Source organism: Thunnus thynnus, chromosome 10, assembly GCF_963924715.1.
Source record: "Thunnus thynnus chromosome 10, fThuThy2.1, whole genome shotgun sequence".
Classification (NCBI taxonomy): Eukaryota; Metazoa; Chordata; class Actinopteri; order Scombriformes; family Scombridae; genus Thunnus; species Thunnus thynnus.
This window is the reverse complement of record NC_089526.1, coordinates 26507945-26521314: the sequence shown is the minus strand read 5'-3', so window position 1 is coordinate 26521314 and position 13370 is coordinate 26507945. Positions and strand designations below refer to the sequence as shown.

The 13370-nt window shown below is 39.4% G+C and overlaps 1 protein-coding gene across 1 annotated transcript; it reads left to right on the top strand.

Moving 5' to 3' along the window:
- The first annotated feature begins 940 nt into the window (after positions 1–940).
- On the top strand, positions 941–11616 carry LOC137191851 (microtubule-actin cross-linking factor 1-like). The gene is made up of 3 exons (XM_067602293.1): positions 941–1029; positions 3743–3939; positions 10373–11616. The coding sequence occupies exons 2-3, from the start codon at positions 3750–3752 to the stop codon at positions 10423–10425; spliced, it is 243 nt and encodes an 80-aa protein (XP_067458394.1). The 5' UTR covers positions 941–1029; positions 3743–3749; the 3' UTR covers positions 10426–11616.
- Positions 11617–13370: the final 1754 nt, after the last annotated feature.

Sequence of the window (13370 nt, the reverse complement as noted above, 5' to 3'; positions counted from 1 at the left end):
ATAATGTAACCCCATGTATGTAATCAACCTGAATATGGTGGGTGTAATATTTAATCAGTAATGCTGCCCCCAACATGATACAGTAACTATGCAAAGTTGGATAGTTATCAGCACAGATTTATTGGTATTGGTATTTTTGGCAGGGCATACTTCCTGATTCAGGGCCTATAATTTAAATCAATGACACTCAATTTTTATAAATCCATTGATTTATTTATTGCATTTTATGTTCTTGCCTAAACTATTTAATTATGGATCTGACTGGGTGAATACTTTAGTTCAGGGATAAATGCTGACTCAGGGGAGCCCATACATGTGTGCCTAGTCGTTGTTCCCATTATGAAAATTCGCATATCATTAAAGCCTAAACTCAACACATTTTCTTAGAATCTGCCCTCTAAAATCTCCACTATACGCAGTAGCCTGCAGACACAATAATGCTCAGCCCGGGACAAGCAGGCAAACTAATCGAACAGTGAGTCATGCAGCTTTTCACCGCAGCACCAGACCCTGCTGGTGGAAAAACGTCGTTAATTGCTGTCGATCGGTACAGCAGCTCCACAGCAGGTCTGCGCCTGTGTCCTGAGCGTATCGGTAAGGACGCCTGGCCCCCTCATGTCCCTGCAATAATGGAGATGAGAGGCAGTATATCCCAGCTTCGGGGTGTCAGTTAACGAATGCGTGAATAATTACCGACCTTTAGATTCTGAGGTGTCGCCGGGCGGGGGAGGATGTTGAAGGATGAGAAGGAGCGAGCGCGGCTTCAGAAACATCACAGATGACTGCGGAATCTGCACAGTGGGTCGTCTCTCCAGCCTCCAGCCCTGCCTCCCGTAAAAGGAGTGGCTATTTCAACATTACCGGCACACACATGCAACGAGCTGTGACATACACACACGCACACGCAAGCATTCGGCGTCTTCATTTGTTTTGCCCGGCGATAACCTGCAGGACACATACAGAGGCACCGGCACATGCATACATGGCTGTTTGACAGGCTTTTACGCACTGATCCAGCACAGCAGTAAGGTAAGAAAATGTTCTCTCTGGTTCTGTGTGTGGCTTTGGTGAACAGTTAAAAAAAAAGACTGGAGGATTATAGTGACTGTAGAGTGTTAACTTGCCTTACTGAGTCATCCTATTATTCATATTTTGTAGTATGCGCTTGGAATCAGTATGTTGCAGGTGCATCAGACCAGTAGTTTTGAATTGCAGGTTCTTGAAGTCCTGAGGGTCCCTAGCAAAATGAGGCATAGTTTAATTCCATGACAGCCCTCACTAAATGATCCCAGTAGCTTCCACTGTTATTACTGCTACATGTATTTCCCACTATACAGACAGCTACACAGTTTAGTATTGTCACCAACATCAACATTTGGGACTAAATCATCTCATAGTCCAGTAGTGGGCCTATTACCAATAATGAGATCTCAGACTTTGACATTACAAAATTTACTGAGCCAGTCAGTAGACTCACTTTCAGTGTAATCCAGCAGCACCGACCATTTATTATGTGGCTGTGTGGTCTACATGTATAATGCAGTATAACCATCAGGCAAGCTGATGAGAGTTTTGGGATACAATGTAAATATCACAGGTAAACTTAGGCTAGGCTAAAAACATAGGCTACCTCACAAATACCTGCAATGATATCACAAGAGATATAAGTGCAAATATATAATTGTAAGTTTACATATACACACTAAAAGGTCTCTAGACATGTTGAGAAACTTTTCCAACAAGAAGCCTTACAGTATTTGACAGTTTTCTCCTGACACAATATTTGCCCCGTTGACATGAAAACAAATTACTCACTTATGGACGTTTTGATCATATGATCTGTTTCCTATCTGTATCTGTCTGAGAACCTGGATACTGTAGCGTTTTTGTGATGACATCATGATCCCATTTGCTGGACTGCCATAAATTCAAATGTACAGTGTGATACAGTATGATACTTCACAAAGGGCTGAACGCTGAACCCAGGTCAGCTGTGACAACGACAAGGCAACCCTAAGTTACAATAGTGCTATCACCTGCAGTACAGTAACAGCGTTGGGCTGCAGGTCTTTGAACACAGGGTTATCTCTTACAGTGGGTGTGTCACTGCCATAACATCAGCTACACAAATCAAATCATTCATAAATTAATTTTTTCTTAGCACCTAACATGTATTTTCCAAGTCGATGTCACTGTTGCTGTTGTAGAGTTAGAGTATGCTACCAGAGATCTCGAATTATTCATACTGACAGAAAGTTTAGGGATTTGTGTCATGATGTGAGAGAAAGTGACAGGAGGTGTCATGCCAGTCAACCCACTGAGTCTTTTGGGAAACACCACTTCAGTTTTATTGGATATACAGACGGTGTTTATGAGTGCTGATGACTTGCATAACTACTTTATTTTGACTGAGCTCAGGTTCATCAGTGTAGGTTTTACTTTCACTAAGCCAGTAAGGATTGCCAACACGTGTGTTATCTTGAGGCCTGGTCTCTACACTCATTTTCTTACTCCTTTAAGGTTTCCTTCAAGCTATTAACTCTTACAGTTCGGTAAGTGGCAGTTGCCTTAATATCAGCCCCTATTGGATTTTAACTGGGATATTAAAAACAGGACAATTCTATTGATGATTTACTTCCCAGAGGGAATAGGACAGGTATGATGTCATGTGTAGGGAGTTGTGATATTTCACAGTGACACAGCCAGTTTCCATTCTGCTCTGTCACTATTTATACCTGATGCTGCATGTTACTGGTAAATATTTCACTTAAAGGCAAAGGTCAGAGACGGAGCAAATAGTCAAAACAAAACAGCAATGTAAAGCAGTTTTACACTCAGACTTATCCAGTGTATGGACAGTGATGCATACTTCCCAAATGTGCTATTTTTTGCCTTGGATATAAATTGTTGTCACATTACAATCACGTTATTGCCTTTGAATGGGAGTCTAGATAGGTTTAGTATAATGTACTGCAGTGACTCATGTAATGTAAAATCAAATGAAAAATGCCAGAAGCATGTTATATATTAACAGAATTTTAAAATTAACGTGGTGAAATTAGCTATTCATCAGTGTTTGTTATGGCATCATCTCTTGGAGGATTTAGTGAGCTGTAAACCCAAATATGGCTGCTGTGAAATAGTTTCATTCAGTTTACAGCATATGTTGACTCCGTTTTACTTTAACCTAGGTCTCCTCTCCTGACCAGAGTGTGCAAAAGAAGAGCAAAGTAAACCATGAACCTGCAATGTCACATTTTCTGTTTTGCATTCGCAGGTGAAGGTCCATACAGTACTGTTATCATGGTTAAAGAGCCTTGCCCTGCAGGCACCTCTACATGCCACTGGTGATATTTCACAAAGCATATTGTGTGCTCAGCCCTGCATTTTGCATTTTATGACACTGAGACATCAAGCCTTTGAGTTTTATCTCCTCACAGGCTTCAGTAATAGTTAAACATTGGTAAAGTGAGATCACCTGGCAATTAGATCAAAAGGTGCAATAGTTACTGTAGTGGTTCAATCATTAGTGTAATATTTGGCTGGAGATTTTAAAATTGTTACCATATTTTTGCCTTGAACACTTACTGATCATTCCTGAGGGTGTTTACCTTGTATGATTTCCAAGACTATGCCTGTGGTTTTGACAGTCCTACATGATGTATGTTCTTGGGGTGTGTCTGTGGTTCTTCTCATTCATGCAAGCCATCTGAAACTCAGTTTTGTTTAACATCTTCTGTAGGTAGTCGATGGCGACCCGTAAAGACAGACGCAGGGATCGAACCCCATTGGAGGAAAGCTATGGAGAGAGCAGCAGCGTCCCCTTTCCAGGAGACACTCTGCCCTGGAACCTGTCCAAACACCAGAGGGTCAAACGCTCCAAGTCAGCGTCAGGGGAGGTCCTAGATCCAGCAGAGAGGGCTGTAATTCGCATCGCAGGTGAGCTCATTTTAACAAAAGCAATGTTACTCTCACACATGTCATACAGTGCATTGTATGTACACACTAAAGCTAGATTTATACTTCTGCATTAAGGGGTTATGCTGTACCTCTGGCAGCTACATGTGTGGACTCCAAACTTACACTGAGATACACAAGTTTAGTATTGTGGTGGTGCTAAACTTTGAATCAAAAGCACCTTAACACCAACTGGAAATCTTATTTTTGATGACTTCCAGCAGCTGAGGTTCCCACCTTGCTACCATGATAAAGTGTTCACAGGGTGTTTTCAGTACACCCTGACATCACTGTTAGGTGTGGTGACAGGTGCAGCAGAGCACATCTTTGTTCACTTTGGTCAGAGGGACAAGAGACTTGAGACTTTGCATCTTCAAAGGACAAAGGAAAATGTGGTGAATGTAATGGATTCACAGAGGAAGTCTTTTTAGAAGGAAGAAGGGAATGTCATGACTGTTTATGGGTCAGTAGTAATATACAGAATGTATTTGAACTTGTTTTACGCTTAGAGTGCACCAGTAGTTGTTGTGTAGCCTCACTGGAGGGGAAATCAGACTCTTTAAACAACAACAAAAAAACCCTGTCATAAACAAAGAAGAAAGAACATGATTTCTAATATTGACTCTTCTACTTATGAAAAAGCAATTGAAATTTCATGTATTAATTATGTCAGGGCCATTGTCCTCTATGAAAATGTCCTTGTTTGCATTCTGGGTAGAGCTTGGCATAATGTCAAGCAGCATAGAGCAGCATCCATTTTGTGGGTTGATATATTGACCACTGAATTAATCAGGTTACAATTTAGTATCATTATTTATACATGTAGCGGTGAAAAATAACTAGATTTTTGGAACTTCAGTACTGTGAAATCATATACAATTGACGTCTATGAACTCCTCAGTTCTGAACATGTTTCTGGAGGCAGCGGAGGTGGAGAAGAGCGTCAGCCATTTTTGGAGTAAGGGCAGGATGTGATGCCTTTCTTGTTGGAGCCCTACCATGCTTCCTAGTGCAGCTTTAAAAGTCAAGTCACAAAGGAACAATTAACCTTGTAAGTGATACTTTAAGTGAAAAAGGAAACTAAACAAAATTTTTTAAACATACTTGTATTAGGACTGATGATAGGTTTTGCCAGCTGAACAGGATATAGACGTAAGGTGAGGAAAGACGCAAGAGACAGTACGTGTAGTTTTCCAAGTGAGGTGTGTCTCTCTTTGAACCGCACAAACAATAGGCTGGGATCCTGTCCAGACTAACTGTAGGGATGCTGGAAACACATTATTTATTTACACTATGGGTTAGCACTGCTATTGCTGTGAAGTCATGATTGCCTTGAGCCAAGTGTTAGATACATTTACACCGTTCATGATCAGAGAAGACATCATGCAGACATTGGAGTTATGCAGTGGATTGGAAATACCAAGTAATACACAAATCACATACATATCCTATTACATGTAATTATCAATACCAGTTCTGTCAGATTTATAATATATCAGTCATTTGATATTAATTCACTCCTGAGTGATAAAAATCCTATGGCAGTGTTATTGCTGCAACTGACTTCTGTCTAATGACTTACTTAAATTGAAATACCTCATCATATTGCAGTACTCTGCCTCTAGTACAGTGTGGCCCAATTGGCAGGCTGCTATTATCAGCTAATATTGGATTTGGATTTTCACAGTTATGTTGGTATCACTGTTGGCATATATGCAAAAAGAAATTGCAGCACATACATTTTGAAAATATGTCTGAGGTAATTTAGAAATAGTATTTCCATTACATAGTTTGTCCAGAAATACTCTCATTGGCAGAGTGCATTGCAGCTGAGCAGAGTGGTTTATTGTTAAACTGTAAAACATCATGCTTATAATGTAATAATCTGATTTCATGGCTCTTTGAGTAATATGTTATGAGTAATTATGTAATGAGTAACATATTATTGTTAAGATTGTTAAGATTATTTGAATCCAATACTGGCTAGTTTCTACTCCACAATCAGTGTAGAAAGGCAGCCCAACCTCACATCTGCATGGACATTATCAAAATGTTGACCAGAGAATGATATGATGGGCATCATATCTGTCGGCCATTGACACAGAATGTAAAACATTCTTATGATCTCTCATATTCTCTTATATCATTATAATACAAAATGAGATGACTCTCAGGTTATGTTTTTTTAAATTATTTTCAGTGTGCCAGTTTTATCACAATAAGTCTTTGATGGAGTTTGTTTTTGAATGCCGTGCTCCTGCCGGGCTAAGAGGAAGTTTAGATAAGTTCAGCACCTACAATAAGCCTGCATCCACATCCTGTCCCGCTCTTCCTCTGTCCATCACAAGGCCAGGTCAGGCTGCGTCAGCACCCATGGGTGAGGCTGAGCCTTTGTTGTGGGCTCTGCTGACGAGCTAACTGGCTTCTGTAGAATCCCTGACTGTATATAGATGAGCTTGGGCTGCAGAGGGCATCATTTGGAAGTGGACTATGCACTGTTCTTGCTAGTGATTACACCTGCTGTGTGGTTGAGGGAGCACAGTAATGTTTCTCAAGGAATATTGCATACTCCTCTATGGGGAGAGAAACTCCTACACCTACAGTACTGTAACTAATTCATGAAACATTTGTAGAACTAGCTTCATGAATACTTAATTGCATGGTCATAAAATTAGAAACAAGGCTGTTATTCTTTTAGCCCCCATTCTAAAGATACCACAGGTCCACTTAACAATCTGAAACGCTGAATTTAAATTGTTGTCAATACAAGGTGTTTGAAACAATTTGGTACTTGTGACCAAAGCAAATCATTGTTGTAAAACTGGACTCTTCTAAGAATTTAATGAGTAAAAATACAAGGAAAATGGACCGTTTCATTCTGCTGCTGTGCATTATTAAAAGTGTTACATACTTATTTGCAAGTGCTGACTACTTCATTTGCTATTTTCGTGCCTTTTGGGTGGGCTCCCATTATTCTCATTTGAGTTGAGCACTCCAGTTCTCTTGTTTGAGCTAATTCAAATTTTAAAAGCTTTAAAGGACGGATTCACAGTTTTTCAAGTCTGTCTTAAACAATAGTCAAGTGCCTGAATGAACATTGAAAGATGTTTTGCTCGCTGCAATCATTCCTCCTGTTCATACTGACTATTAGAATATCCCCTCTAAATATGCTTACGATGTAAGTGATGGAGGACAAAATCTACAGTCCATGCTTTGAGCAAAAAACGTATTCAAAGGTTTATCTGAAGCTAATATGAGTATTCAGCCATCTGAGTTAGTCAGATTAAAGTGGGTATCTTCCATGGTTACAGTCTTTTTAGTAAATGTTTCCCTCTGTTCCTGTTTAGCTGCAGTAGAAGGATTGTAACAAAAAGAGATTTGGCACTAAACAGACAGTAACTTTGAACAATATTGACTTGATTTGACTAATTTGAACAGTTGAAGCCTCATATTAGCTTTAAATAAACTTTTAAATACATTTTTGCGCAGAAGGAGGACTGTGAAATTTGTCCCACACTACGTAATTGACAGTGCATTAGGAAGAGATCCCTTGATGGCCAGTATGAACAAGAGGAATGATTACAACAAAACATATGTCAGTTTACATGGACACCTGACTATTGTTTTGGGACAGACTTGAAATATGAACCTAACCTTTAATTAAATCATAAGAGCATGAATCCATTTTGATGAGGATTTATGTTGCTCTAACTCTGTAACTCCGAGTCCTGGCATATTACCAGAGACTTATGAGGGTGTGTAGCTGTGGTTGTGCAGGTCAGCTGTACAAGTGTCAGTGTTTCAAAGTGCATGCCTCCTCCTCTCAACTCTGCAGATCTCTGAATAAGTTTTTAAATTACATTTGTCTCTCTAATGACCAGTTAAAGCAGCGTAGACACTTTTCTAATCACCTGTGGGACGAGGCCCAGAAAAATGAGAATGAGAGCTTGTTAAGACCTGGTGTAAAGTGGGGGCTTCAGTTAAATACCATCAGATCTTATTGCCTAGCAATGACATTAGGAGGCTGTGAATAAGAATGAGGAAACTCCGTTGGGATTGATATAGGATGTAGAGATGTAACCACTATAAAAGTCTCTTTCATGAAACACTCGCTGCTCTGTTGCTGAATTTTAAAAGGAAATCCCTTGTACTCCCTCTCACTTTATGCAGTATAAATTATTCAGTTGCATTATGTTTAAACACTGTGATATAGGTATTATTATTTAATATCATATGTTCTATTTTTCTCTGCTGCATTTACTGCTAAATTCACACTGCCTCCCAGTGTGCACACATCCATAAACTAGTAACTGATTGAGTTGAAAGTTCTTCAGTCAGTCAGCTGTCAGACTGTCCATAGAGCAGATTTACTGTCCACAGAACAGCTTTGGAGTCAATACAGGAGGACGGGAAGAGGTCAGAGGTCATGTCTGATGTGAGGCAGAAGAATGTACAGAATCTTTAGAGCATGCATGAGGCTGGTAGTCAAGGGCAGCATAACTCACTGAGGTCATTCCTCTTTACATGGTCGATGGGACAGAAACTCCACCCTGCCACCTTGTGGTTGGCTAGTTGTACGAGGTGACTTCCATTCAAGGGGTACAGTATAGTACTACAAATCTTTAAAGGTTGAGTTCACCCATATTACAAAAAATATTTCCCCACATACAGTACCTTTAGTGGTATAGTTATCAAGATAGTTTCAGTTTCAATCACACAGGGTTTGAGATCTCCACTGAGACTTCTGCTGCCACCAAAATGCAATGGAGGTTAATGGAATTTCATCACTAAACAGTAATTAACACAGCTTCTATCTGCATGGCTAGATACCTCTAGAGGGTGAAAACAGCTGACCACATTGCTTTCTATTAGGTAAGATGAAATTGAACTGAAGTTTAAAGGATTGTTCTTGGTTTTATGATCTATTCTGATCATTTTCATCCCTGGCCTACACACACACACACACACACACACACACACACACACACACACACACACGGACAACTTCCTCAAGTTTTCCCGACATTGTTTTGAATCCTGTGCTGCAAAAAGAGACACCTGCTTCCAGTAACAAGTTACTCATTGACCGGAGCGTGTGTGTATTGTGGTGATATTATTTGAACTAGCATGAGCTCATTAACGAGTACAACTCTGAAGTTATCTGATGCTGTGTTTTGTGGAGGATCTGTAAATATTTAACAGAAAGAAAATGGAAATTCACATCATCCTCCAAGTGATAAGAATATGAGAAATCATTTTAGGCTCCATTATCTCCCACCTGGAATTACAAATTATGAAGTAATAGAAGTGCCAAACAACACCAAATCAACCAATGAATGATTTAAAAATGCCAGTCATCCCTTAAAATATGCAGCCATTCTATTACTCAGTGTAGTTAATGTGAAAGTGTCAGCATGGGATAAATATACACAGTATTTTCTTATTGTGAATCAGAAAAATTAATTTTATTACTTTAGTGCAGTAAATACTACACTAGTATACTAGTGTGAGTGCAAAATAGTTTTACTGATATTCATCAGAATAAGTCATGCAAATTGTATAGAAAAACAAAACATTACCATCATCAAAATGATCGAACACTTCTAATCAAAAATCTCAAAATCTCTCTACATATTTGATTGTAATTATGATTGAAATAGATCAAGTTTGTTAACACTGATTGAAATATGAAATGTTATTTTATAAGTACTGGCTTCCATAACAGTCATAGAGTGTGTTTCAGTGTTTGCCTTGATGGTCCAAGCTATACTTAAAACTCCTAACATCCCTCCAGAGTACTAAATAATTCATCATGATATTTGCTATTTAATAGTGATACAATGAAGCAAATTTCATGGAAGCAGAGGAGCTGAATACATTGGCATTTAAGCACAATACGGTTTGTTTATTATGTAATACTTTGCACTTTTGGACTGTTGATGTGGATTTACTTATGAGAGCATCTTTGTATTTCTAATCATATTCTTCAGGTTGGAGACGAGTCTTGTGTAAACTAATTGTTATGTGGCTTTTCTTTAGAAATGCTGGGCTATACCTATTCTTGGATCTCCACGGTAGCTTATTAAATGTCATCTTATCATAGATCAAGCTGTATGCTGATAAGTGAGCACAGCTATTGGCCTTCTTTAAGACAGCAATAACCTGTTTGCCCAGCAGGCGGCGCTTTCTATTAAAAGAGCTGGAAGCCTGAAAGTGTTCTTCCTGGAGAGCCATCAGAGTTTCTGGAAAATGTGTTTCATTTCCCACACCCATCTCAAATGGCATTGACTACATAGTGTATTCCTTGTGCCCCTGGTATTACAGTGCTCTGCCTTATTTCATGAAACAATATGTTTAATGCTCAATGAAGGAGCCTATCAGACGGAACAGCTTTATTTCTTCATTTTTTTTACAGCTCTGACCTTTATGCCTGCCCCATTTCACGCTGAACCGGGGAAGGAATGCTGAACCACACCACCAGTCTGAAATTCTGGAAAATGAGCCATGACGAAATGTGTGGTGTGACTGGACAGATCCGAGCAAGCCATAGCAAATAACACAATAACTGCTCAGTTATACACTGTTGTGGATATCCAGAAGAGGGAGCCAGGCCTGTTTCCTTGTACTGTACATGTATGTCTATCACCAGTAGTTTTACTGTTATTACAGCAACATTGCAACATTATTGCACTATGCTAGAACAACTCTCTCAGTCTGCCATAGCTGGCTAATTGACAGTGAAATGTTTCAAGCCTCCAGACTGGTGATGATCAGTTGATACACTGACAAAGGTGGTTTTAGTCAGAAGAAAGAGGGAGGTGAGGAAATATCTTTTCTTTGCTGAAACACTGAACATCAAAAAGCAACAATCAGATGTCAAATATTTGCTTCAGAGGAGGGTTTTTGGAGTTCATCCTCTTAATACTCATTCTCTAATGTCTACTATTGACAATGACAGATTTTATTTGGTTTTTAAAAATCTAATTTAGAGCAAGGAGTGTATTGGTTGAAAATACAAGGAGGGAAAGGAGAAGAGTAAGATTTTTTTTTACTTTCAAACCACATCTCTACTGATAGAATAATTTCTGTTCAGTCAAAATCCAGCAAAGGATAAGTCCCTGTTTTAGTTAGAGCCTGCAATAAATTCTTCTGTAATAACAGCTGTCACACTGCTGAGAGGTATGTCATCTTCCACAGCCAGACTATCAGTCTAGCTGTTGGCCAGTATTAAACTCTTGCCTCTGTGTGTGTGTGTGTGTACACAAGGTTTTGTTTGTTTCCCCCATGGTTATTTCCATCAGCGGTGAGCTGTGCTTCAGTAATCCCCATGACTCTTGAGTATAAAAGTTGTGCTGTGATTTGTGAAGACTGGCATCTCATTCTCAGAACAGAGCGGTGTGAAAAAAGCATTAATAATGTTAATGTGACTTCTCTGGTCTTGTGAGTCAGCCTAACTAGGATATCAAACAGAAGGAGACATACCTGGAAAAAGAAACTGAGAGACTCACTGTTTACTGGACAGCTGTATAGCTTCTTGAACCACCGGGGAATGTAATAAATGGTCTGAAAGTTGCAAAATGTACTTGTAAATAGGTTGAAAATGTAAGACGTTTTAAATGGCATATGTGATACAGGATGTAAAGGATATCTTTAATTTCACAGCCTTGTTTGTTGTGTTCCGTTCATCCCAAAGAACTATTCACAGGCAAAGTATCAAATGAAGTGCAAATCCAGACACACACACATAATATACATACTGTATAATGTATACACAAGTGTGCAGACGTACCATACCTTCATGTACCCATACCTTCAGATCTACTAATGTGGAAAGCATGTGTGTGTCCAAGTTAAAGAACATGTGCAAAAGTCTCGAGCCCCTGCGTGCACCTGTTGAGTACTGCTGAATGAGATGTGGGAAACAACCCTCAGTTCCACACGCACACCCACGCTCAGACTCACTGACATCACGAGATCATGAGCTGAGATCGGCGGCTTGACTAAATAAACAGATATCCCAAAGCCAAATTTGGTTCTTTAGTTATCTGGGAGTGGACACCATGCTAGAATCATCTAGGAAGTAACCAGTGGGAAATTTAAGTATCTCATAAGGGTGTCTAAGAATGTGAGGTTATGAGATCCTGTGTCATGTACTGTAGTAAGTGTTTAGAGTGCGTGAGGTGCTAAATGTTGAGCTTTAAACATGTCTACTTAGTTTCCACTTAATTCCCAGCAGTAAAATACTGACGTGACAGTAATACTTCAGTCATCATGATTATGTCATTCTTCTGTTACGCCTTTAATGACAGATTTTCAAGATTTTATCAGGCTAATGTTTCCTCAAGTGTTTATATTTACTTCATATTAATCCATAATTGTTCTCTGTGCCTTTTAATCGTGCTTGTTTGTGCAGCCACCCACTCTTTCTTTGTTTATAATATTTTGGGAATTCTTTGTCTACTCTTTATGGGACACGTACTGTTCATGTCTTTAAAAAACTGTGTATGAACCTTGCTATTAAGAAAACATTGTGGGCATACAGTGTATCCGGAACTTTATCTCTGCCAGTAAAATTTCCTGTTAGAGTGAGTGTGGTGATATGTACACACACTCACTTCTTCAGCAGTTGTGACCAAGCAGCAGCAGCACAGAGTTTGGACGTATCGTGTTTCCTCTCAGGAAAGTGTCCTGGCTGATGTCAGGTTGGCCTTGGCCAAAGAAATTTCTGATAGTCAGCCTGAACTGCAGGGATTTTCCTTTTCCTACATCAGTCCCTTATTGTTGTGCTACAACATGCACTCCTACACAAAGCAGCATGGAAATAGTGGAGGGAGATATTGTCTTTACTTCCCTCATCATTTTTATGAGGCGTGCTATGATAAAACCCCTGAACAAGATGTAGTTTTTATACTCCAACACAGTCTAGCTTGCTTGAACCATTCAATATGCACAGTATGTTTGTGTTAGATGACATGATCCTATCTCTGTTTGCCATCATCACTGTTATTAATCTATTTCGTGAGGTGCATTGATATTAATCAAAACTCATGTGGATTTGTTATGTATTGGCACAACAATCAAGCAGCTAAATTTAATTAAAATGAAGTCTTGGCTGTTACTTTTTATGTTTTTTTTTAAAACCATAATTTATTTTGGTCTGGATTGTTGTCAGCTTGGCTGGTCAGAGGGGCATCTGTTGAATATTCAGTGGCTGCCCCAACAGTTGATGTTCCCGGTGGATGTCAAGGGTATATCTGCACTGCAACTGCCTTTGAATGTATTCATCGCCCTGCAGGCTTCAACTTTATCAGTGACTGCCTGAAACATAACAGCTACCAACTGGAGTGTGTTACTGTGGCACAATCAAGATGGATGTTTTCTTTATTATGAGATTATGTCCGGTAGCGACTGGC